Consider the following 26,143-nt stretch of genomic DNA (forward strand, 5'->3'; position numbering starts at 1 on the left):
TTTAATTTTCTGAGGAACCTCCACACTGCTTTCCAGAGCGGCTGCACCAATTTGCATTCCCACCAACAGAAGCACTTAGCTTTTGTAACTGGTTCATAATAGGAACTCAGTAAACGTTAGTTCCATGATTATTGTTGTTGTTATTAGTTATACTTGCCTAATACTCTACTGAAGTAGGAGAAAAGTCTACATTTGCATTTAAATTGCCTTAAGCCAGGTTGCTCTACATAGGCCTAGGGCAAGAAGATAGAAGGTAAATATGCTCTAGGTCTAGGCCAATAACTAACAAACTTTTTTGATCATGATCATAGTTAAAAATACATTTTATATTATATTACAGTATATAAGTATTATATCAGGTAATACTGTCACGGGGCAAAATGTATATATACTAAAACAAAAGTTTCATGAAACAGTATCTATACCACATGCAGTGCACATAGTATTTTCAAATTCTAATCTCACTTTTTTGAAAATACCAACTTGATCTAGTAAAGTGATTACTAAAACCATTAAGGGGGACCCTACAGCTTGGGAAAAAACCTGACTCCAAGTCAGTAGTACATGGTCAGAACAAGTATTTGACACCTAGGAAACACTCAAGAAGCTAAGTAGACCTTACCACCAAAGCACTAGCGTAATGCCCCATTGCATTACAGTTCTCAAAGCCCTCTGCTGGCCCCATGTCCATACAGCCCATTTTCTTATTGCTGATTTTCTGCTATGTGATAAATACTTGGCAGTTTTTCATTAATGAGCCTCTATAATAATAATTATATTATTAATCAGAGCAAATAATCAGGGCAGATAATCAGAGTTGAAGATATACTAGCAGGACCACAACAGCTCATAATGTATCAATTTTCAAAAAGAAAATAATCAACAAATGTGTTTAATACCTATAAATTAGGCTTTCAGCATGGATACAAGAATAAATATGATTAGGGCCCTACCCTTTGGATCGCAAAATCTAGTAGAATAAAATGTGCTAATAATCACAATGCAATGTGATCACAGTTCAAGTAGAGCTCTCTACAAGTCTGGGGACAGTGAAGAATGCACTTCCTAGGAATTCACATTGTTCCTGGATCTTAAGGGATAAGGAATTTGTCAGGTAAAGAAATGTGAAAAGTAGTTCCAGGTAGAGAGACTAACATGCAAAAGTGGTATATGTTCAGGGAACAGTATCTCAGAATCAGGAACCAACCACTAAAACTTCACTATAAGTATTTAGTGTCCCATATTCCAATCGGGAAGCTCAAAACCTTAGCAGAAAGGAGAGCAGGTGGGCAGCACACAGGAAGCCTTGTGCTTTTACCATGTTGTCCCATGGTCTTTGTTCTGTTTTGCAATAGAATTCCCTGTGTGCAGTCAGCCAGCACCTTCACAACCCTTAGCTTTCTGAATTCCTTTGGCCACTAAAGCCATTATTGCCCTTCATTTTCTGCTTCCAGAGAAGTGAGACAGAAATGAAATAATGCTGCTAATGATTTTTCTATTATCAAATTATGTCATATGCAGCTTTGCAATATATAGCTTAATAATACTGTTGTTAAAGTTTTCAATCCTGAATAAATACAGAGTCATTTTCCTTAATTGACTTGAGCAGTTCCTTTGCTCAGGAAATAATGTCATTAACTGTAACCCACTGTTCATCGCTTTTGTTACTACCAGGCTAAGTTTGCTGTACTCACGAAGCACTTTTTTTCTGTCGGGAAAAAACAATATTACTCAAATTACAAAAGTGTTACCTCTAATACTGCCTATCATTTTGGTGCAAGTAGGGATTTTAGGAGGAGTCGTGACTTCAATCATCACAAGCTGTATTTTTTAGTGGCATTGGGTATTGTCACAGGATCATGAATTTTTGTTTCTCATAACTGTATTAAAAATAAATGTAATTTCAAAATGACAAGAAAAAAAGAAGATAGTGTGGCAATGCTTGATGCTTTACTGCAAAAATATGCCCTTAGTTATTCCAAATGGTTACTGGAGCTTCATTCCTGATGTGATAACCTTGCTCAAAGAACAAACGTGTTGTACAACACATAGCATTTGCCAATAAATCAGCCTCCTTAAATACTAGGGCCAATGCATTCCTAACATTTACCCCCTTCTAAATTCCTTAATTTTATTATATAAATTTGTTTCTTGCCAAATGACAATCTTCAAAAGTGTGTTCCATTTGGTATAATTTGTTAGTGGCGCTCTGCTGTGCTGTCCATTTCATTGTGCTTATAATACTTATAATCAGGTGCTGAAATTTCATTTAACAGGCGCTCAGTTCATCTATTTTGTGTGACTGTGCAGCTTTTTATTTGTTAATTGCAGTTTCTACTTTTATTATATTTACATTTTCCCCCTATGTTAACTCAAGTTCAAAAATTAAATAACCTATTCTTCTCTTACTCAATTTGCTCTGATGTTTGCTGCTATCTACATTTCATTCCTCCTTCTGTCTTTAATCTTACTTACCAGTGCATGGGTACAGAGATAAATGTTTTATTCAGTCAAACCCCAAATCTTCAACTAAGGGAAGAATCCATAATCAAGGTACTGTATTATCTGTCCTAATGTGTCACTCCTTTGAACCATCTTCATCTGGAAGCATATTTGTTACAAGTAACCTTTTTCACATTTGTTTGTCAAATTATGTCCTTTATTTTTATCCACATTCTGAATTTGCTCTGTGATTCCATTTATAAACACTTGCCATAATATCTAAGACAAGCTTGTAAGTTATATAGAAAGATTCATTCATGTTAAGCAAAAATCTGAAAAACAAATCCATTAAACAAAACCTTTTCTTGGGAACTGGTCTCCTGCCCCTATAAATGCTTATAAAGAAAGAAGCAGATGAGACAGGCATTATTATGGTGACTTTCAGTCTCCTAGAAACATGACTTGATTTGGCAAATATTAAAGCTTCTCAAAGAGTCTTTCTAGGTCTAGAGAAGGAACCCCACTATAGACAAGCAGTGATAGTGTCCTATACGCCAATGACCCTATCACCAGCATGAGCGCCGTAGTCTATGGGCATTTATAAGGGGCTCTGTTATTTTGAAGGTACTACAGTGCTGGTCAAGTTTGAGGCTTAATATTTGCCTTTGTGTTTGAATATTGGATATTTAGTAGAAATGCAATTTTTCTAATTAATATAATGAAGGTCCATTTATAACATGAGATTCTTCTAGTAACTTAGCTTTGGCCTTTCCCTTAGAAGACATCTGCTTTTGACTGTAAATTTTAAATAAAGCCTCCTACATATCAGTGAAATGTGCATTACTAAATTTATAACTTCTATTTTTCACGGATACTGGGACAAAAAGACTAGAATCTATCTTTACTAATTTAAAATTATGTCATTTGGGCATGACACACAAATATTCTAGATCCAGCCTCAGATTTTAGTAGGTATAGTAAAGTTCTAATTTATTACTTAATCTAGATTCCTTATTGCATTGACTGACTAAAGCAGAAGAGTGTTCCCTACTTCTTTCATGAAACCCTGAGAAACTGAGTCACTCCATGTTTTCACATTGTTGCCTTCTGCCCGCATTTTTTGTTTCCCAGTGTCCGTGCACTCTTTCTATTTGTGATCTCAGCATTTACTTATAAATACTGACTTTACATCAAAATACAAAAAATGGGATTGACTTGGGTGACTTGTTAGCTCCCTCCAACCCTAAGATTGTGTGATTTGGAAGTGCTGTATTGAATAATGCTTATATTTGCAAAAGTAAACAACAAATGACCGATATGATCCATGATTACTTAGGTGAATTAACTTGCTATTACCTCTAAAATTGTCCCTACAGAGCATACATCTTTTTCCCTATTCAGTGGCATTCCCACATCAGGTTATCTCACTCCATTATTTTGGCTTTTGTGAAGGTGTTTGGGCAAGTCTTCGCTCTAGCACTCGCCTCATCAGCTCTCCAACATCTTTCATTGATGTTGGCGCCCGGCTGGCAGGCAGGGACCACTCGGCCTCCTTTAGTAACAGCACCTACCTGCAAAACCAGCTCTTGAAACGCCAAACGGCCCTTTATATATTTGGTGAAAAGTCGCAACTAAGGGTAAGATTTCTTTTTCTCACTTAGAAACTTTATGGATACACAAAGGCAGTCTATAAAACTTACCTCAAACAGCTTTCCTAGAAATTTCATTTTACAGCATAGATTCTTAATCTGGAGTTAATAATCAATCTCAAAAAAAATTTTAGCTCATACATATGTATGTATATCTGCATATACTTATATCGAGATACATATGCATATCTGCATATTTATTAGCAACGAAAATATACTTAACACATAATCATGAAAAAATCAGCATAAACATCAGGAATCTTAGGAAGTGTACATACAAAAAAGAAATAAGGCTTATTCGGGCTGTGTTTTTCCATTGTCTTGTTCAGCTTCCATAGAAATCTGTGCCCCTGGCAAAATAGATCCCTATTGATAAAGAAAGCTACAGGAAGGTAGAAAAGTGAACAAAAGAAAGCTGTGGCCCTGCATATGGAGACAAGGGAAGGCCAAGATTGTTTTCTAAGTTAATTTTTTTTTAACTTTGCAAGGTTAGACACACATGTCCTAAGGCATATCAGAAATTTCAAAATATTAGAAGCCCTAATCAACTTTATTCTTACTTTGGTTTTTTAAATGTTTATTTATTTTGAGAGAGAGAGAGCGAGAGAGAGAGCAGGGGAGGGGCAGAGAGAGAGAGAGAGAGAGAGAGAGAATCCCAAGCAGGCTCTGCACTGTCAGCCTAGAGTCCAACCTCACGAACCATGAAATAATGACCTGAGCCAAAATGAAGACTCAGACACTTAACTGACTGAGCCGCCCAGGCGCCCCTTTTCTTACTTTTTTTTTTTTTAATTTTTTTTTTTTAACGTTTATTTATTTTTGAGACAGAGAGAGACAGAGCATGAACGGGGGAGGGGCAGAGAGAGAGGGAGACACAGAATCGGAAGCAGGCTCCAGGCTCTGAGCCATCAGCCCAGAGCCCGATGCAGGGCTCGAACTCCCAGATCGTGAGATCGTGACCTGAGCTGAAGTCGGACGCTCAACCGACTGAGCCACCCAGGCGCCCCTATCTTACTTTTACGTGATTGTGCTACAGAGAGAGCTTCACTATGCTCAGGTCCTATAAATTGTAAAGATAGTCTCTACCTCTAAAAGCAGCACTTCCTTGGGTTTGTTTTTGCAATTCACACATTACAAAATAGATTTCATTACTACTGATAGGTTTGTGGGAAATAAAAGTATTTGTTAATTTAGAAATCCCCTCAAAGTTTAGCCCAGTGCTTCAGTCAGCACTGGGCAATAGAGACAGACCTTCAGTTGAACTGTGGAGCAGAGGCTGTGAGCAGGATCCCACATGCTCGGTTTTCAAGATGCCGATGACTGCGTCATCTCTTCTATGGCAAGCTGGCTTTGCTAGCTCCCCTCCCACTGCCAGGACTGCTGCAATCACTTAGTCACAACCTTTAGGGGAGAGGGCATGAAACTGCTGGGTATAGTGCTCAATTGTTAAGTATGCACATGTGTCTTCTGATACAGCAGATAACTTTATATCCAGAAAATAGTTGGAACACTTTTCAACAGTAATCCAGGGTTGCCTGTACAGCCTCTTTGGCACCAGTGTCTTTCCCAGAGCACAGACTTTCCACACTTCAGCACAGCACTTATTCATGACCTGAATCACTTTCCAAGGTTTGTCTCCTCAGTTCTCACCTCTGCCATTGCCTTTGCACATCAGTCCTCAGTTTAACTGGATGATCATGTATGTATAAGTAAGAAAGACTGAGTCCTTGGGACTCATGTTCCTTTTTCTCCCTTCCTCCCTTCCCTCCCCCTACACGCCACCCATCTTCCTCCTTCCTTCTTTCTTTTTCTTTCTTTCTGCCTTCATGCCTTTATTTACTTTCTTTCTCTCTTTCTTTCTTGCTATCATTCTATTTGTCTCTCTCCTTTTCTCTCTTATCAGTAAAGTATTATATTTTAAAAACGATTCCACTGGGGCACCTGGGTGGCTTAGTTGGTTAAGCATCATGATCTTATAGTTTGTGAGTTCGAGCCCCACTTCAGGCTCTCTGCTGTCAGCATGGAGCCTGATTCAGATCCTCTATTTCCCTCTGTCCCTCCTCCACTTGCTCACTCTCTCTCTCTCTCTCTCTCAAAATAAATAAGCTTTAATATATATATGCATACGTACATATATACATAATTCCACCATCCTGGCACAGTAGTAATTAGGATTTTTGTATATTCCATTCAAGTTTTTCTTTTTATTTATTGAATTGTATCTATAGAGTGTAGTCCTTACCTGTCTGACATGTGTCACATTCTGGATAGCCTAGTGCCGTCTAGTTGCAACCTGATACTTTCTTCTCCCCACAAAGGAGACATATAGAAACGCAAGGAAGTAGAGAGTGGCTTATTCTAAATAAACTTGAATTGCCCTTATTTACCTTTTTCAGTTTATATACTTTAATACCTTATACTTAGTAACAAGTTCATTATGACCTAATGTGTGTCAACACTATGGTTGATAGTTTCTGGTTTATAAGATAAGCATACCTACCTCATGTATAGTTGAGAAATTGAAAGGAACCTGGTTCTCCTGGAAAGTAAACTATCTATTATTAAGTTTTTAAAAAATCTAATAGAAAAACACACTCTCTCTCTAAGATAAATAAACATTAAAAAATAAGAAAAATAATATAATAGAGTTATTTGGGCAGAATGTGAAGAAAGTGCAAAGAGTCTGAGAAAACTAACTCATTTTTTGGCATGAGAAGGTTGAGAGTTTTTAAATCCTCAGAACTAAGCAACAAGATTACCAAAACAAAATAGATCAAAGGGCCATCAATTTAGCATTTATAAATTACAAATGCAACCACACATGGAATAAATTCCATATGGATTAAAGATATAAATGATTAAAGTATTCAAATAAATATATATTGATAAATGTGTCATATTGTGTGAAAAAAAATATTGTCCCAAAGCTAAAAGTCAGAAAGCCTTTCAGATTTTACTACATATAAAATTTTGTATATTCACTTTAAAAGAGTACTACAATGTTAATAGTGTTAGGGCAGTGAGATGATGATTTTTATTGCCTTCTCAATGTTTATCTCTACTTTTTTTCACTTTTACAATGACTATGTTTTACTTACATAATAAGAAACAAATATGTGTATGTCCACAAACTTCAATTTGTAGAGTTCTGAAACCAACAGTATATTACCTTTTCATTACAGTGTATGTCTTGGAAGACTTAGTTTTGGATTAATCATGCTGTCCACGTGTCATTGGTTCTTCTTTAGACTCCAGGTTCATGGCCTTATAATTGGCTTATATTTGGTGTTATAAGTTCCAGCAGGTTCCAGCCTACCAGTAGTCTCTCCAAATTCTCAGAATGACAGCAAGCCAAGTCAAACCACAAGACCTTACTGAATGGCTCTTTCCAGTAACACTGACACATTAGCCACAGGATTGACTTTCTTGACCTCTGCAACCTCTATAGCAACTTGGCCTCAACTAACTGTACATCATCAAGTATTGACATTAAAAACAGTGCTCTTTTACCTATAGCACTTCATATGCCTAATTCTATGCATCTTCACCCACAGAACTTCAAGTTAGAATTTGCTTTAAATTGTGAGTTTGTTCCTGTTGAATTTCATGACATCCGACAAGTAAAAGCCAGTTTTAAAAAATTGATGAGGGCTTGTGTTCCAAGCACCATCCCTACTGACTCAGAAGTGACCTTCCTGAAAGCCCTGGGAGATTCTGAGTGGTTCCCGCAGGTAATGTCTAGAGCAGTGTGTCTTATAACTCAAGGAAAGAGGTTCAAGTGGATATACAGAATTGATATTTGAGAAAAAAGTATTGTGTTTCCCTATTACCTGACATTCTCTCCTTATTGTACACGCTCCATAAAGGTTTTTCAGTTCCAGGAAACATGTGATATAGAAGATGAGGGGATAGAATTCTTCATCCCTGGGTTTTCAATCTCTTCTAATTGAAAACTTAATCTTCACAGGATGCTAAGGAGGAGATCTTTATTGTTAGATGGAAACTTTTTGATATGCAGCAAATTTAATCAACAAATATTTATAGGACTTCTGCTCTTTTGTCAGCAGAGTAAGGATCCAGGGACACAATTTGATTTCTAGATGATTCCAAGAGCCTCTCCCTCTTACTTTCTCACCTTCCATGTGTCTCTGCCTTTTCCTTGTCTGTAGATTTTAGATTCACCCTCAAACCATCCACCAGAGTCATATTGGATGCCCCAAAGCCTACCTAAAGTTTAGGAAAAAAACACATATCCCTTCTTCAGCTAAGTCAAACTTGGGATGTTTTTAATTAAACTCTTATTGAGAAATTAAGGAGAAATAGGTATCCCAGCACACATAACCCACATTTCTTCCAAACCACATAAGAAAGGTATTTATGACATGCATGTTTTAGACACTGACGCAGACATTTGGCCAAAGCATCTCTGCAATATACCCTTCAGCCTTGTTTTTAAACCATTGATGCTATACCCATTATTCCTTTGCCCCCTGTAGGAGTTCCCAGCCCCTCTGATCTCTGTTCCCATCTGCCTCCAAGCCTCTTGCCTCTCTTAGGGAGGAAAAAGAGTTGTTTTCCATAAGCCAAGAAATGATGGGAGTACCCAGGGCAGTGACTATTCTCAAGATACTTAAACTATTAAAAAAAAAAAAAAAAGCCATATATACAATTAGCTATAAATCTAGATACTTTGAGTACTCATGGAAGGAGCTGATCAAAACTCCCTTCTGTCCCTAAGCTATGAGCACCAGCCCCAAACTTCCCACCACTCAACCTATCTATCTGTGCTTCTGGTACATTCTTTGTTCTGCTTCTTACTCCAAAGTAGATTCATACCAGAAGTTCATGACTAAAAACAGTGGAAAATACTGCCCCACTTGGGATATTGGCATTTTAAAAGTTAACTTAGAGCAAATGCTAAGCCCAAGAGAATTCAGGCTATGTTAAAGGAACAGTGAGGAGCTTCCCATTGCTGGAGAGGACATGTGCCTTGTTCCTGGGTTTAAAATAGCCTAGCTCTGTTTAAAATATGGGGGAGTTAATTTTGTTTTGTGTTAGTTGAAAGTTGGATTCATCTACAAATTACATCAAGTGATACTTAAAATATAGTTTTAAACTACAATATACATTTGGTTTTGAATCTCTATGTTCTATTCACAGCTTAATTGTTCATTAGGGACTTTGAGTCAGTTGGCTTGGCTTAAAAAGCTGAGCACAAATCTGAGTCTTCTTCCCATTTAATACACAGTACAAACAAGAGTGTCTTTCTTAAAATACAAAATTCGTTTATCATAAAAATTCAACCCTGTAAAGTGTACAGTTCAGTGCTTTTTAGTATATTCACAGAGTTGTGCAACCATCCTCACTATCTAATTACAGAAAAACTAAGAGTATCTGAAATAGAACTGACTACATCATAGAAAAGCAAATTTTACATCCAGTAACTGTTTTGGTAAGGCCACTTATAGAATCTCTCTTTTCCACTCTATGGAATTATAGAACTCTTCTACTTTGAGGAGATCATGTAAGGTCAGTTTATTTCATGATATATCATTTGAACACATTATTTTTAAATGTGACTGCTTTTAAATTATGTCATTGTTTCATCTTGATTTTGACAAAGAACTTAAAGCATTTAAAACTTACATGGTTCTTTTGTCCAAATACTTTATCCCTAACTTGTTTTTGTTATCTAAGGTTGATAATGAGTCTGTGTGTTCTTGGTGCTCAGAAAGTGCCTGGTCTAATTGTGGCCTCCTTTCTTATCTCTTAGCTTCACAGGATAATGCAGCTGGCTGTGGTTATATCAGAAGTACTTGAGAATGGTTCCTCAGTTTTGGTCTGTTTGGAGGAAGGCTGGGACATCACTGCACAAGTAAACTCTTAAAACATATTTTCAGATACTTAGTTTTATATTTGTATTCAAATTCAGTTGTTTTTAAGTTCTGCAGATGAATCTTTTGTATAATGACTAATGTAATTATGGACAGAGAAAGTCCTGTGTTAAAAACACCTAGTATCCATGAGAAAGCTCTGAGTCCTGAGCTTCCCAGCACAATATAGCCTGGAGCTTCAGCTCAGGGCATCAGGCTCCCACATGAGAGATACACCATGTGAGCATACAAATGGAGCACTTGATCAGAGGGTAGAACATGGATCATCCTTCCTGGGTTTTATCAGCCCTTTCCCTGGCTTTCAATAAGCTCCTCCTTTACCCACTCCACATGAAAAGGGAAAGTATAAATATAAACTACAGTAAGACATTAATCTATACCTGTCAAAAAGTAGATGTCGGTTTGAACTGATACTCTGGCCTTATTAATTAACCTAGGAGAGGGCTGCAGTCAGCAAACTGGCCAGCTAAAGATTAAAATCATAATTTCTGAAAGAAAACATGTAGCCAAAATGAATCTGAGTTTTAGTTTTTGCTGGAAAGTTTGCAGAATTAATTTGATTGGCTGTCGTGGAGCAGTTAGTGAACAAATTTGCTGTTGAGGTGACTTTGCTTGTCTTACTAACAAAATTTTTTCAGGACTGAAAGTAATGAAGTATCCATCCTGCTTGTGCCCTAGGTGACATCCTTGGTTCAGTTACTCAGTGATCCCTTTTATAGGACACTTGAAGGCTTCCGGATGTTGGTCGAAAAAGAGTGGCTCTCTTTTGGTCATAAATTTAGTCAGCGGAGCAGCTTGACTCTCAACTGTCAGGGTAGTGGTTTTACTCCCATATTCCTGCAGTTCTTAGACTGTGTACACCAGGTAAGTAGAGCAAGCTTAAATTGACTTGATATGAAGGAAAGAAAAGAACTAGCATTTATCGAGCCATTGCAGTGCTGTGCCAGGTATCCTCATGTCATGACTCTGATGGACCTGCTGAAATCTTAGCAGTGGATTGCTGGTAATAGAAAAGAAGAGAACTAGTTGGTTTCTGAAATTAGGATAACTGAGTTGGCTATTAGGCTGGCCCCCATGTGAAGTGGCCAGCACTCTAAATTATCATCTCCCAAGAAGAGGAGCAAACTTGGGTTTGTTGTCCAGAAAGGTTTGACCTATGGTAAACAGCAAAAATCTCTAGGTAATGGCAGAGCCTGAAATGCAACAGATGGTCTTCCCAGTTTGAGAGGACTTTAGCTTGTGCCTAGGAATATAGAAGGTAGAGCCAGCCCCTAGAGAAAGAATCCGGGCCCAATCAGGCAAGCCTATGAGGTTGAGAACCCTGGCTCGGTTCTACTCAGTGACCTACTCAGGGCTAATCAAAGGACCAGACAGAAACACAGGTATATAATCCAGTCCAACCCAGCAGGAGCAGGGGAGTGGGGGAGGTGTGAATGCTTTAGGCTCCCTCCTGCCTTCATCTCATGCACATAAGATATAAACTCCCTAATGGGGCCTTAATCAGGATTGGGCTTGAGAATTGCCTGGCACTGGCTTTGCTAAATTGGCCTAGGAAAAGCAGGACTGACATTTCCAGCTTTGTTTCATCTGCACCACAAAATGAATGGGTTCTGGCATATCAAACATATGTGTCAGAACAGTGAGCTTCCTTGGAATGATTGGCCTCAGGTACCTATTGGAAGGAAAGGTGGAAATGTTTTTAGGAACCAAAACTGGAACTAAGTCTTCTTTTTTTTTTTTTTTTTTTTTTTTTTAGTTTGTATTCATTTATTATTTTTTCTTAATTTGAAATTTATTGTCAAATTGGTTTCCATACAACACCCAGTGCTCATCCCAACAGGTGCCCTCCTCAATGCCCATCACCCACCCTCCCCTTCCTCCCACCCCCACCCCATCAACTGTCAGTTTATTCTCAGTTTTTAAGAGGCCAAGTTGGTATATGGGTTTTGTTTTGGTTTGGTTTTTTAGTCTATTAATAATTTGATCAGCTCTTTTAATTCACTACATAATTTTTCATTTATTTAAAATGTATAGTTCAATAGTTTTTAGTATATTCACAGATTTGTGTAATTGCCACAATCAATTCTAGAACATTTTATCACTCCAAAAAAAACTCCATACCCATTAGCTGCAACTTTCCATCCCCCTGATCCTACCCCCCACATACACACTCTGGTGGTTGTTTTTGATTGCTCTAATCGGCTTCTTAAAGAAAAGATCTATTGAATAATTTCAATTAATTCTGTCCAAGCAGCATCTGGAGAAGCTGGTGACCAGGTTGAGCTTACATTTTAAATCTTTGCAGCAAATGATATATTTGTTTACTATTTTACTATTAGTCTTTTTATTTCATACTCCTTTTGGCAGATAGATGAGGAAGACATTTGGAGCCCCATTGTCTCTGAAACAGAAAGCTTAACTGAGACCAAGGGAGGGAGCAAGCATCTTTTTTCTCACATCTAGATAGGTGAAAGCATATGAGTTCTTCATGACAGCACTTCTTATTATCTTGCTCATTGCCTTCTTATATCACTTAGCAAATGCACTAGGCTGTATACCTTCAGCTTATGCAGTGATGTATGTCAGTTATTTCTCAGTATAACTGACAGAGGTATGGGGAGGCAGGTAAGAGCAACTACACATTATATGATTTAATTTATAGAAAATTCTACAAAAGGCAAAACTGCAGTGACAGAAAACAGATCAATGGTTTCTTGGGACCAGTGGTCAAGAACGATGGAAGGGCATAAGCAAACTTTTTAGGATGAGGGAACTATTCTGTCTTAATTGTGGTGGTGACTACACAGATGTGTACAGTGACCAAAATTAATCGATCAGCCTATATGCTGAAAATATGGAAATTTTGTTATATGTAAATTATACTTCAGTGAACCTAAGAAACAAAATTATAATTAGGAAGTCCAACATCTCAGTTAACTGGAGTTCCAGAAAAAGAAAACAGCAGCTATGTGGTTTCTCCAGAGAAAAATTTGTCTGTCTGGTACCCAGAGAATACTTATAAGCCTGACTGCCTGATTCTTAGAAATAGGCAAGAAATGGGTCCAGGGAGATCCCTTTTGAGTGTGCGGATTTTTTCTTTTTCCATGTTATTTTCAACTTCAAGCCTTGTCACCAACCCAGTCGTGCCTGCTGTTCCCAAGCCCAGAGCTCATCAAGTTTGGTTTTTCCAGAGGACAAACCTCCAATCTCTTGCTTTCAAGGAGACAATCACATGACTGCCTGGGGTTGGAAAGGACCCTGGAGATCTCACCACCTCCTCTATAAACTTACATCTAGTCCTCATTTTGGGCTCTCATCTCACCCCTATATATGTTACTCAGCACTTGGGGGCCTCTGAGCCCTGGGCCTTTCTGGATTTACAGGGCAAGCTGTTGCCTTCTCAAATCATTGTCATCCTACAGGCATCCCAGTGTAGCTTCTCATCTTCTGTCATTTACTGCTGTCCTTCCTTCTGTTTTCATCATTCACAAATGTGCTGAATTTTCTTGACCTGCTGCTGTCTCCCCTCTCATTCTCCCTACCTCCTTTTAATTTTTTACCTTTTAAAACTTCCTTTCCTTTAATTAAGGGGAGAGTTGCAGGGGGCTGAGTTTGTATGGCTGTATTTGCTTAAGTTAAATGCACTATTACATATGTTAAATATCCATGTTCAACTTGCAGAACTCTGCATACCTAAACATTAGAGTCAGCTAAAGAATCCACTCACAATCAGTAAGAAATGAGAGGTTCTCATGGAAGACATACTGTCCTTGAAAATGAAAACATTATTGTATCCCAAGTATAGTAATAATTACTTGAAATGTAATGCTTATATTTTATTGTTGGTGGTGTGTAGGAGTGTGAATAGTCTAGAATGTTTGAAAGTAACCTGTATTTTGTGAGTACCTCTTAAGGGATGTAAACAAAGTAACTTAACATAAACTAAAATGAAGTAGGAATTATATTCCCGTTGTCTTCAGAATACATTATAATAGATGCTAAAACTGTGTAATGTTAAGTTATATAAAACAACTTGAGGTGTATTTCTAGCAACTTTTCATTTTAAATAATGAGTCAAAATTCAAATGTTCTATATAAATTGAACTTTGATGAAAGTTCACTTATTTGTAGGTGAATGCTTCACAAACTGTAGAAAATAATATTGCTCAGGGTCTAAAGACCTCTTTAGTAGTCATTCAAATCTGGTTGTATCACGTTAAGATGTTTTTAATTAAAATATGAATTTTTAAAAATTTTCCTGAACTCTCATTTGCCTTAGTACCCTCACACATAATATCCTGAGTGCAGGCAAGTCATGGCAAAGCGAGCATATGACCTTAATTGCAGTATTTAAAGGATGCTTGACTATGATAGGTATCAGCTTTGGTGAAGCAAATTACTTTGTGCTGAAAAGGGATTGTTTATTCATTCAAAAACAGAAGACTAAGAAGACTATAGTTAACAAATAGTGCTCTGACTCTTGCTGACTTAATTATAAGGTAGTGTTTCATCATCTCCTACATACTAGTTTTAGGCATTAGAAAACGCCTTCTTTGAATACCTTTCAAGTGAACACTAGTGCTTTACATGACTCTGGCTTTTGCCAGACAATTCGAATTACTGCTGTCCTCAGTCTCTCGGGGACACAAAACAGAGCCAGGCCCAACAACATTTAAAAGAAAAAAAAAGTGCAAAATTGCGCAGCAGCAAGCGAAACTCCCAGGTGGAATGTGTTCACTGCTTATTAACCATTTCTAACATGCTGAATGCCAAAAGGCAGTCTATGGAAATTTGCCTAGACTTGTCCATTAGTACTAATAGAGTTACAAAGAAAACAGATGAAGCACTGATCTTAAATTAGAACTGCCTCATCATATAAAAAGCCATTGTTTATGCCAGTATATCCAGGTGTCAGATGAATTAAAATGCTAGATCACTGTTTCATAATAGCAACATCTGGCAAATTTTTTGTTGCTTCTAAAAGAAATTGGCTTAGTTCAAATGATATCATTACAGGATGCTTCCTTTTCTTAAAATAGTTGAACCAAATTCAAAAAGAAATACATCCAAAATATAAAAATGAAATTTTTACCTAAAATTTATTTTTAAAATACAATACCAAAGGAACAAACCTGTATGATATAAACGAAAACATGGAGTATAGGAAAGCATCTTCTCTACTTCAACATTAGAGTAAATCTTTGAGAACTTAGAACTTATTGTTTGAGGACCTGTTGTTTGAGAAAAACAAATACTAGTTACACCTTTGCTTTTGAAGTTTATTCAAATCGTAAATTGACTCACTCTGGTCTGGCTGTAAGAGATGGTTGTCTTCACAGTTAAAATGCCAGCACTATGCCAAGTCCTGTTCCAAAGAGAAAAACTATTTGCCTTTTGAAGATATGAACTTTCCTTGTGAGCACATGTGTAAGGAGCTAGGCTGCCCCCAAACAGTTTCATGACTATAAAATTTATCCATTAATATTGACAAATGACTGCAGTTAGTGGATTAATGGCATATTCAAAGTTTCTGGTGTCTGCCTGCTCCTCATTCATCTGAAAACTGGCAGAAACTGACACAATCCAAGCTGTTTTATAACAAGCCAATTTTGTATTAAAGTTGTTAATATTTTGAGCCCATAAACTGAGTTTATGTATCAGTCTTACTAATTTTTGATCTTTAACAAATTTTTCAACCTCTCTGTGCTTTGGTTTCTAGATAGATACATGGATAGGCATAGCTATCAGATGGATTACAAATCATTTTTTTTTAATGTTTATTTATTTTTGAGAGAGAGAGACAGAGAGAGACAGAGCATAAGTGGGGGAGGGGCAGAGAGAGAGGGAGACAAAGAATCTGAAGCAGGCTCCAGTCTCTGAATTATCAACACAGAGCCCAATGCAGGACTTGAACCCACAAACTGTGAGATCATGACCTGAGCCGGTCAGACGTTTAACTGACTGAGCCACCAGGCACCCCAGAAGGATTATAAATCTTACATAAAATCATTTGTACAGTAGAAACTGCACAGTTAATGTTTGTTAAATCTTAATCTTGAAATAACAAAAACTAACATTAGTTGCTTGTTTTTCTAGGGTGTATCTACCATACCCACAGTTTTTCCAATGTTGACACCATCCTATATAGGGTCTCTTGTAGCTTAACATTTCTAAATCTTGAAAGTAAAATCCAGTGTTGACCTACTATATTTTATTCCCAAAATGTTGATCTTTCCTGGGATTTGAGTCATAGCTTATTTTATGGGCCTTTAAATTTTATAAAGTACTTAATGGCACATGGGCAAAATATAAGACCCTATAAATTCATGTTTCTCCAAATTCCATTTCATATTCTCTTCTTATAAATAAGTGAAATTGGCAAGTTTCACTCCGTAATGGAAAACAAAACTAAAATACCTCACATAGCTTTGTCTTTTAAATCTGTATATTTTTGTCTTTCATCAAGATAAATACAAAATTATTTTGGACAACAGAATCCAGATGATGCCTGACAAAGGCCTAAACTCTACTCATCAGCATATTTGGGGAAATGCTCATATAGAATTAATTTATAGACTGAGATGCCTATCATTTCCAATTCTGCATATTATAATAAGGCTAAATTCATTTGAAGCAGATTTGCCTTTAGGCTCCAAAAATCTTGTGGCCAACAGGAAAGAATAAAATACTGAATCCAAATGCTGTTCTTTGAAAAGATCAATAGAATTGATAAACTTCTAGCGAGACTGATCAAAGAAAGACACAAAATATCAATATTAGAAATGAGAGGGGCACCTGGGTGGCTCAGTTGGTTGAGCGTCCAACTTTGGCTCAGGTCATGATCCCACAGTCCATGATTTCAAGCCCTGTGTTGGGCTCTGTGCTGACAGCTCAGAGCCTGGAGCCTGCTTTGGATTCTGTGTACCCTGCCCCTGCTCCTCCCCCCACTCATGCTCTCACTCTCTAAAAAATAAATAAATGTTAAAAAAAATTTTTAAAAAGAAATGAGAAAGATGACATCACTACAGAGTCTACAGATATGAAAAGCACGGTAAAGGAATATTATGAACATTTTTACACCAATAAAATAAACAGTTTAGATTAAATGGACAGATTCCTTGAAAGACACAAACTCCCACACTCACTCAAGGAGGAATACATAATTTGAATAAGTCTATGTCTGTTAAGAAAATTGAAATTGTAGTTAAAAATCTTTCCACACTGCAAACTTCAGACCCAGGTGGATTCCCTGGTCAATTCTACCAAGCATTTAAGGAAGAAATAATAGAAATTCTACCAAAACTCTTCCAGAAAATTGAAACAAAGGTAATACTTCTCAACTCAGTCTATGAAACCAGCATTACCCTGGCCTGACAAAGCCAACAAAAGAAAACTATAGACCAGTATCTGTGATGATCACACATTTGATGATCACACATGCAAATTTTCTAAACAAAATTTTAGCACATCTAATCCAACAAAATATTTAAACATAATAGGGGCAACTGGGTGGCTCAGTTGGTTAAGTGTCAGACTTCGGCTTAGGTCACGATCTCACTGCAAGTTTCCAGCCTCACATCAGGCTCTGTGCTGACAGCTTGGAGCATGGAGCCTGCTTCAGATTCTGTCTCCATCTCTCTGACCCTCCCCTGCTCGTTCTCTGTCTCTGTCTCTCTTTCTCAAATATAAAAAAATAAAACATAAAAAAAATTTTTAATAAATAAAAGATAATATACCATGGCCAGGTGGCACTTACCCCAGGAATGCACAGTTGGTTTCACATTTGAAATCAATCGCTATAATTCACCATATTAAGAAACTAAAAAAGAAAAACCATATGGTCAAAACCAATAGACTCAAACAACCGTTTGACAAAATATAACCCATTTCTGTAAAAATGTTCAGGAAACCAGGAATAGAAGAGAACTTTCTCAAACTATAAATAGTATTTTTTTGAAACCTACAGCTAACATCATATTTACTAGTGAAAGACTAAATGTTTTTCCCCTAAGATCAGTAATAAGATGTGGATGTCTGCTTTACCACTTCTATTCAACATTGTACTAAATAAAGATCCTAGCCATGCAATAAGGCAAGAAAATAACAATAATAATAATAATAATAATAATAATAAAGACATCCACATTAGAAAAGTGAAATTATCTTTTTTCACAAACAACAGTTGTCTATGGAATCTACAAAAAAAAAAGAAAAAGCTAGTAGAATAAGTGAATCTGGCAAGGCTACAGAACACATGATCAATATACAAAACTCACTACTATTTCCACAGACTAACAATGAATCATTGGAAAATTGAAATGTAAAAATTATTACCTTTACAATAGTATCAAAGAACGCAAAAGAAATCTAACAAAATAAGTTAAAGACCTAGACACTGAAAACTACAAAACCTTACTGAGAGAAATTAAAGGCCTAACCAAAGCAAGAGATACCTCTTGCTCAGAAGACTCAATATTGTTGAAATGTCAATCTCCACAAATTGATCTAAAGATTCAGTGCAATCACAATCAAACTCCCAGAAGGCTATTTTGTAGAAATTGGCAAGCTCATTCTAAAATCCATATGGAAATGCAAAGAATCTAGAATAGCCAAAACAAATTTGAAAAAGAACAAAATTGGAAGACTTGCACTATCTGATTTTATTATAAAGCTACTGTAGTCAAGACTGTGTGATAATTGATGTAAAGATAGATAGGTCAATGGAAAGGAAGAGAGTCCAGAAATAGTCCCACACATATATGATATGCAGACAACTGATTTTCAACGAAGGTGCAAAACAATCGGTAGAGAAAGGATAGTTTTTTTCAGCCAACAGTGCCAGACAATTGGATTCCCATATGCAAAAAAAAAAAAAAAAATTTAACTTTGATCCAAACCTAGTAACAGTATAAAAATTAATTCAAAAGGGGTCATAGACCTAAATGTAAGACCTAATATTATACAATTTCTAAAAGAAAATATAGGAAGAATTTTTGTGACCTTGGGTTAAGGCAAGGTATCTTAACATTCAACACCAAAAGCATGATTTATAAAAGAACAAATTGAAAGGTTAGACCTAGTTAAAATTTAAAATTTTGTTCTTCAAAAATTACTGTTAATAAAATGAAAAGACAAATCAGAGAGAGAGAAAATATTTGCACATTATGTACCTGCTTAAAGGACTTATGTCCAGAATAATTCAAAAATTCTTCAAACTCAGTAATAAGAAAACAACCAACCTATTTTTTTGTGGGCAAAATATTTGTAATGACTTTACCAAGAGGTACAGATGGCAGATAAGCACATGAGAATATACCTGACATCATTTGTCATTAGGAAATGCAAATTAAAATCACAGCGAAATACCACTACATACCTATTTTAATGGATAAAAAATTTTAAACTGACTACCTCAGGCGTAGATGAAGATGTGAAGGAACCAGAACTCTCTAACACTGCTGGAGGGAATACAGAATTGTACCACCATTTGGGAAAATAGTTTGGACATTTTTTAAAAAGTTAAACATACCTGTACCTACCATGTGATTCGGCATTCCATCCCTAGGCAGTTATGCAAGAGAATGAGAGTTTTTGCCCATACAAAGGCTTATACATAACTATTCATAGCAGCTTTATAGATAACAACCAGAAATCCAGAAGCAACTTAATGCCCATCCACAGCTATGAATGAACAAATGGTGGTATATCCATACAATGGAATACTATTTAACTATAGAAAGAAATCAACTACTGATAACCCAACATGTCTGCATCTCAAAGAATTATGCTTAGTGAAAGAAGGCAGACAAAAAAAGAGTTCATACTTATGATTCCATTTATATAAAGCTCTAGTAAATGTAGATTAATCTATAGTGACAAAAAGCAAATCAATGTTTGCTTGAAGAAAGTGTCCAGGAAGAGGCAAAGGGAGCCCAAGGCACTTTTAGGAGTTACGAATGATATATTCATTATCTTAATTGTGCCAATGATTTCAGGGTGTATAGATACGTCAAAACTTATCAAATTGTACACTTTAAATATGTGCAGCTTATTGTACATCAATTATGCCTCATTAAAGCTGTTAAAAAAAGTCTCCTGGCTAACAAACCTCTAATCTCTCACTTATTCCCCATATCTTAAGTCCTTAGATGAGATCTCTTTGGCCTAACCCTATTTCTTCTACTAAAACAATACTTAACAGAGAGAAGGAAGCACATGGATTGTGCTTTTTGGAGACTACTGTAGAATTTTACAGTGGAAGAGTCTAGATGTCACACTGACAAGGAGGGGAAAAAAAGCCAGTGAACTGGGCAAACTGAGTCTCTGGAAGATAGGACTAAATAGAGAAAGTATAATTTTTCTTTTTTACTGGAAATCTAAGCACCAGATTTTGCCATGTGAATATAATCAAGTCTTCATTTCTTATTATGGTAAAAAGACATTTAAGAAGAGAGAATTGAGAGCCCAGAAATAAACCCACACATATATGGACAATTAATTTACAACAAAGCAGCCAAGAACATAAAGTGGAGAGAGGACAGTTTTCAACAAATGGAAAAACTGAACAACTACATGCAAAAGAATGACACCAGACCACTGTCTTACACCATACACAAAAATTAACTCAAAATGGATTAAAGACTTGAATGTAAGGACTGAAACTATAAAATTCCTAGAAGAAAACATGGGCAGTACGCTCCTTGACATCAGTCTTAGCGATGTATTTATGGATCTGACTCCAAAGGCAAGGGAAGCAAAAGCAAAAATAAACACATGGGACTACACTGAACCAAAAAGCTTCCACACAATGAAGCAAACCATCAAAATGAAACGACAGACTACTGAATGGGAGATGATATTTGCAAATTATATATCTGATAAGGGGTTAATACCTACAATATATAAAGAACTCCTATAACTCAATGATTAAAAAACAAAACAAAACAAAACATGGACAGAGGATCTAAATAGACATTTTTCCTGTGTTTCTTAATGTCAGATTCCAGATGTGGTTATCTAAGTATTAATCAATCCAGCATTCAGGTCAATCTGAATCTTTTTTTCCATTGAAGAAATCCTCACATGCTTATTTCTTAAACTGTTGCTAAAGAGGAAAAGAAAAAGAGAAAGAAAAAAAGTTGTTCTACCTCTTCTTTTCTACTTCCAGTAAACCTGATAATTAACCTCAGTTTGGGGGCAGATTGTTTTTCAACCCCAAGCAGTTAGCAACTGCAGGTGCCCTTGTGGCACATACAGGCACAAGCATAGTGCCCCAAGCACCATCACGATGATGCTATCTAAGCACCAATTCCAGTTCAAGCAGGGTGAGTGCCAGGGTCCTTGAGAAGTGTCTAACCTTTCTAACATAATTGTAGGGTCTGGGATTTGTGGTGAGGCCAGTCACTCAGTACAGTGGGCTGTGAAAGTATTTTTCCACTTGTAGAGTTTTGCTTCTTAGTCCTAGCATATGATCTCCCTGAAATGCCTGTAAGTTCAACGTAAGGTCATATTCATTATCATTTCCATCCTACTTTACCTCATAAGTGGGTCTTCAAAATTACATACTTAAGCATATTAAGTATCAGAATAATCAAGGAAAGATACAGACATGTATGAGGCAAGTGGTTTCTATGGAAAATAGTTATTGAGAGAAATGTTTTGTTATTTGGCGCTTTGTTTAATAAAAAGATTTTTTAAAGTTTTTAGAATCTATTATGGACTGGGTCTGTAGAAATAGCCCTGAACTCTTCTTCCCCTGTGAGTAACAAAGTGTATTCCAATGTCTGTTGGGGCAAAGTTGTTCTTGGAGCTCACTCTCCCTGAGCACGTTGAATATTTCTCCTCCCTGAGACTCAAATGGAAGGGAACCAAGTTCTATCTCGGGCTTGTCCCCTGCTTCTGTCCTACCATCCACAACCTGAGTCACCCCCTCTCTGTCATGTGCACAATGGCTATTGGGGTGGTGCTATTGGTTCTGAACCAGAAGCTCAGACTAAAGAGCTTGCAGTTCTAAAACCTTAGAATAGGGCACATTACCTAGCTATTCAGAGCCATGTTCCATGGAAAGCTCTCCTGTCTTATGGAGACCTGATGCAACAGGAAGTGGCTCAGATAAGGGAAGCAACTCCACAGTATATAAGCCCATTGTATGAGAGTCACACTCCCTTTTAAAACATTTTCTTAAAATCCATTTTACTTCATATTATGAGGTAAATTTTTAGTTCATTTAAAAAACCAATAAGAGGGGCGCCTGGGTGGCCCAGTCGGTTAAGCGTCCGACTTCAGCCAGGTCACGATCTCTCGGTCCGTGAGTTCGAGCCCCGAGTCAGGCTCTGGGCTGATGGCTCGGAGCCTGGAGCCTGTTTCCGATTCTGTGTCTCCCTCTCTCTCTGCCCCTCCCCCGTTCATGCTCTGTCTCTCTCTGTCCCAAAAATAAATAAAAAACGTTGAAAAAAAAATTTAAAAAAATAAATAAAAAACCAATAAGAAAATGTCAAGGGGAAAAAACACCTTTAATCACAGAAAACTAGGTTTCTAACCAAATGATAAACTTTAATAAATCAGTGATATCCAGATTGTGACTTTAAATTTTCACTGATCTGGGGTAGCTACCTGGGTAGCTCAGCCAGTTAAGCGTCTGACTTTGGCTTGGGTCATGATCTCACAGTTTGTGGGCTCAAGCCCCGCCTTGGGCCCTGTGCTGACAGCTCAGAGCCTGGAGCCTGCTTCGGATTCTGTCTCCCTTTCTCTCTGCCCCTCCCCCTCCTTGCTCTCTCTCTCTCTCTCTCTCTCTCTCTCTCAAAAATAAATAAACATAAAAATTTTTTTAAAAACAGATTCTCAGGGGCGCCTGGGTGGCTCAGTCGGTTAAGCATCCGACTTCAGCTCAGGTCATGATCTCACACTCCATGAGTTCAAGCCCCGCGTCGGGCTCTGTGCTGACAGCTCAGAGCTTGGAGCCTGCTTCGGATTCTGTGTCTCCCTCTCTCTCTGCCGCTCCCCTCTCTGTGTCTCTCTGTCAGACTCTGTGTCTGTCTCTCTGTGTCTCAAAAATAAATAAAAACATTAAAAAAAATAGATTCTCACTGATCTTTTAGTCTGTAATATAAACATACATGCCTGCTCACTTTGGCTGACCAAGTGTGGGTCTACATTGCCAAATTAAACATGGAGAGAAAAGCTGGCTTCTAGACAGCCTGCCTAAAGTGTTCATTTGAAACAGCTTTTAAGCAAGTATAATTATGATTGGAACTTCTCTCAACCAAACAAAATTCTCTAACGGGCCATGAGAGATTGAGTCATAGAGAGGTGAAACTGCTAGGTTGATTGGAGTATCACGAGGTCATCAGCCTACCTTCTGCCACCATAAGATGGCTCCACAGAGTCTGCATGCAGCTTGTCTAAAGTACACTATAGCTCAGTGACCGTTCCAAGTTCTGCCTTGCTCCCTCCCTCCCATATCATGCTTTCATCCTTATTCCTATGTCCAAGGACCTCACAGTCTAATTTCATGATGACCAATCAGGTTAAATGGCATAAGCCCTTCCCCCTTCCCTTGGCACTTGAACGTATCTTTCTTCTACTCATCTGTCCGTCCTCATTTCCAAAGCTGTTCCCTATATCTGGGCCTGTAGTCTCATTCATTCTTGCTTTCCTGGAGCCTTACTCTCTTAGTTTCCAGCTCTTTTGCCACAACTTGTTCTCTCTCTACTGGCTTCTCTTGCATTGTCCTCAGACAGGCACGTCGTATTTCTTTTGTCCAGAAAAGATCTCTTGCTGTCCCCTAAACCACCACCTCCTCTCTCATTCCTTTCACTGCCAAATTGCTTGTTTTATTACCCACTATTACACCACAAACACTTGAAGGGAAAATTATGACTTGTGATAATTTATGTCTATCAAGTATTAGCACAGTATAAAGCAGTGAATAAGGCACAGACTATTGGAGTCTAACAAGCCGGATTCAAATTTGGTCTCACTGGTTACTGTCTAATGACCTTGGGAAGTTACTTAATCTTACTCATCCTCAGCGTCTTTGTTTCTAAATGGGGGAAGAGGTGGTGGGAATGATAATGCTTATCTTCAGAGGATAAGATAGAATAGATATTTTTCCAAAGAAGACATGCAAGTGGCCAATAGGCATATGAAAAGGTGGTCAGCATCACTAATATCAGGAAAATGCAAATCCAAACCACAATGAGATATCACCTCACACCTATTAAGATGTAGAGAAAAGGGAGCCCTTGTGCATAGTTGGTGGGAATGTAGATTGGTGCAACCACTGTGAAAAAGTGGTTCCTCAAAAAACTAAAAATAGAATGACCTTATGATCTGGCAGTCCCACTTCTGGGTATTTATCCAAGGGAGTGAAATCAGTATCTCAAAGAGATAGCTCTAATCCTGTATTCACTGAAGCATTATTCACTAAATAGCCAACATATGGAAATAGCCTAAGTGTCCATCTACAGATGAATGGATAAAGAAAATGTTATATATATAAACAATGGAATATTATTCAGCCATGAGAAAAAAATAAAAAAGGAAATCTTGCCATTTGCAACAACGTGGCTGGACCTTGAGGACATTATGCTAAGTGAAATAAGTCAGAGAAAAATTAATTCAGTATAATCTCATTTATATGTGGAATCTAAAAAAGCCAAACTCATAGAAACAGTAGAATGCTGGTTGCCAGAGGCTGGGGTTTGGGGAAAATGGGGAAATACCAGTTAAAGGGTACAAACTTCCAGTTATAAGAGAAATAAGTTCTGGAAATCCAATGTACAGCATGATGACTATAGTTAACAATGCTGTATTATATACTTGAAAGTTGCGAAGAGACTAGATCTTAAATGTTCTCACCAAGGAAGAAGGTAATTTTGTGAGGTGATAAAGGTATAACTAATCGTATTGTGGTAATCATTTCATAATAAATATGTGTATCAAATCATCACATTTTATACCTTAAATTTAAACATTATGGGGCGCTTGGGTGGCTCAGCCGGTTAGGCGTCCAACTTCAGCTCAGGTCATGATCTCACGGTTTATGAGTTCGAGCCCCGCGTCAGGCTCAGAGCCTGGAGCCTGCCTTGGATTCTGTGTCTCCCCTCTCTCTGCCTCTCCCATGCTTATGCTCTGTCTCTCTCTGTCTCTCAATAATAAATAAATGTTAAAAATTTTTTTTTTAATTTACACATTATATGTCAATCATATCTCAATAAAACCAGATAAGAATGATGCCTATCATATAGTGTTGTTATGGAGAGTAAATGAAATTATGATTCTGAAAACCCCTTGCATGGTGTCTAGCACATAGTAGTTGCTCAGAAAGGCTGGTTCCCTTCCCACCTCCACTTACGGTAGGGATTCAGTTGATTCAGTGACCACATGGTCTCCTGCATATATCAGGACATCATTCAGTGGCGTGGCATCCAGTTTTTGTTAAGTTTGGGTCTTACTCTTTTCTTTGCCTTGTGTGTTTCAGGTTCACAACCAGTATCCAACTGAGTTTGAATTCAATCTCTATTACTTGAAGTTCTTGGCTTTCCACTATGTGTCTAATCGCTTTAAAACATTTCTCCTGGATTCAGACTATGAAAGATTAGAGCATGGTATGTATTTGCATGCCCTTGTTTCATCTTTTTTGATAGTTTTTGTGTGTTTTTTAAAACAAATTTAATGTTTATTTTTGAAGGAGAGAGAGAGAGAGAGAATGAGCAGGGGAGAGGTAGAGAGAGAGGGAGACACAGAATCTGAAGCAGGCTCCAGCTCTGAGCTGTCAGCACAGAGCCTGACATGGGGCTTGAACTCATGAGCCATGCAATCATGACCTGAGCCGAAGTCAGAAGCTTAACCAACGGAGCCACCCAGATGCCCCATTTTTTTGTGTTTTTAATTGAAAACTCCAATAACATAACTACCCCCAAGTGTGGCAAGGCCATTTTAGGATTTATAAAAGTAGAATAGGTAGGAACGAGTGCCCAGATTCTGAGATTATGTGCTGTACTAGCTCTTAGGGACTGCAAGTGGTCTTCCCTGTAGCACCTTTGAAAGGTGAAATCTGCTTACTATTTTAATATCTCAAAGTGGTATCACCGTTTGAAGAGAAACATTTGACCTAGTTTTTCCATCCCAGGTACACTCTGGTAGGAAAGGTGCCTG

At 37.5% G+C, this 26,143-nt stretch overlaps 1 protein-coding gene across 4 annotated transcripts in view; it reads left to right on the forward strand.

The window, feature by feature from the left end:
* The window catches only part of SBF2 (SET binding factor 2), a 490,796-nt gene that overhangs the window by 451,060 nt on the left and 13,593 nt on the right, over positions 1-26,143 (forward strand). For 2 of the 4 annotated variants that reach the window (XM_060605979.3, XM_060605980.3), the window contains 5 exons: positions 3,895-4,079; positions 7,646-7,822; positions 9,865-9,966; positions 10,664-10,849; positions 25,467-25,593. In XM_060605979.3, coding sequence (XP_060461962.2) covers positions 3,895-4,079; positions 7,646-7,822; positions 9,865-9,966; positions 10,664-10,849; positions 25,467-25,593 — 777 coding nt within the window. Of the gene's footprint in view, positions 1-2,478; positions 2,554-3,894; positions 4,080-7,645; positions 7,823-9,864; positions 9,967-10,663; positions 10,850-25,466; positions 25,594-26,143 lie in introns of all 4 variants that reach the window. The other 2 variants (XM_060605981.3, XM_078433202.2) reach the window with 2 other exon arrangements.

The sequence above is a fragment of the Panthera onca genome, chromosome D1, assembly GCF_046562875.1.
Source record: "Panthera onca isolate mPanOnc1 chromosome D1, mPanOnc1 haplotype 2, whole genome shotgun sequence".
NCBI classification, from domain to species: Eukaryota; Metazoa; Chordata; class Mammalia; order Carnivora; family Felidae; genus Panthera; species Panthera onca.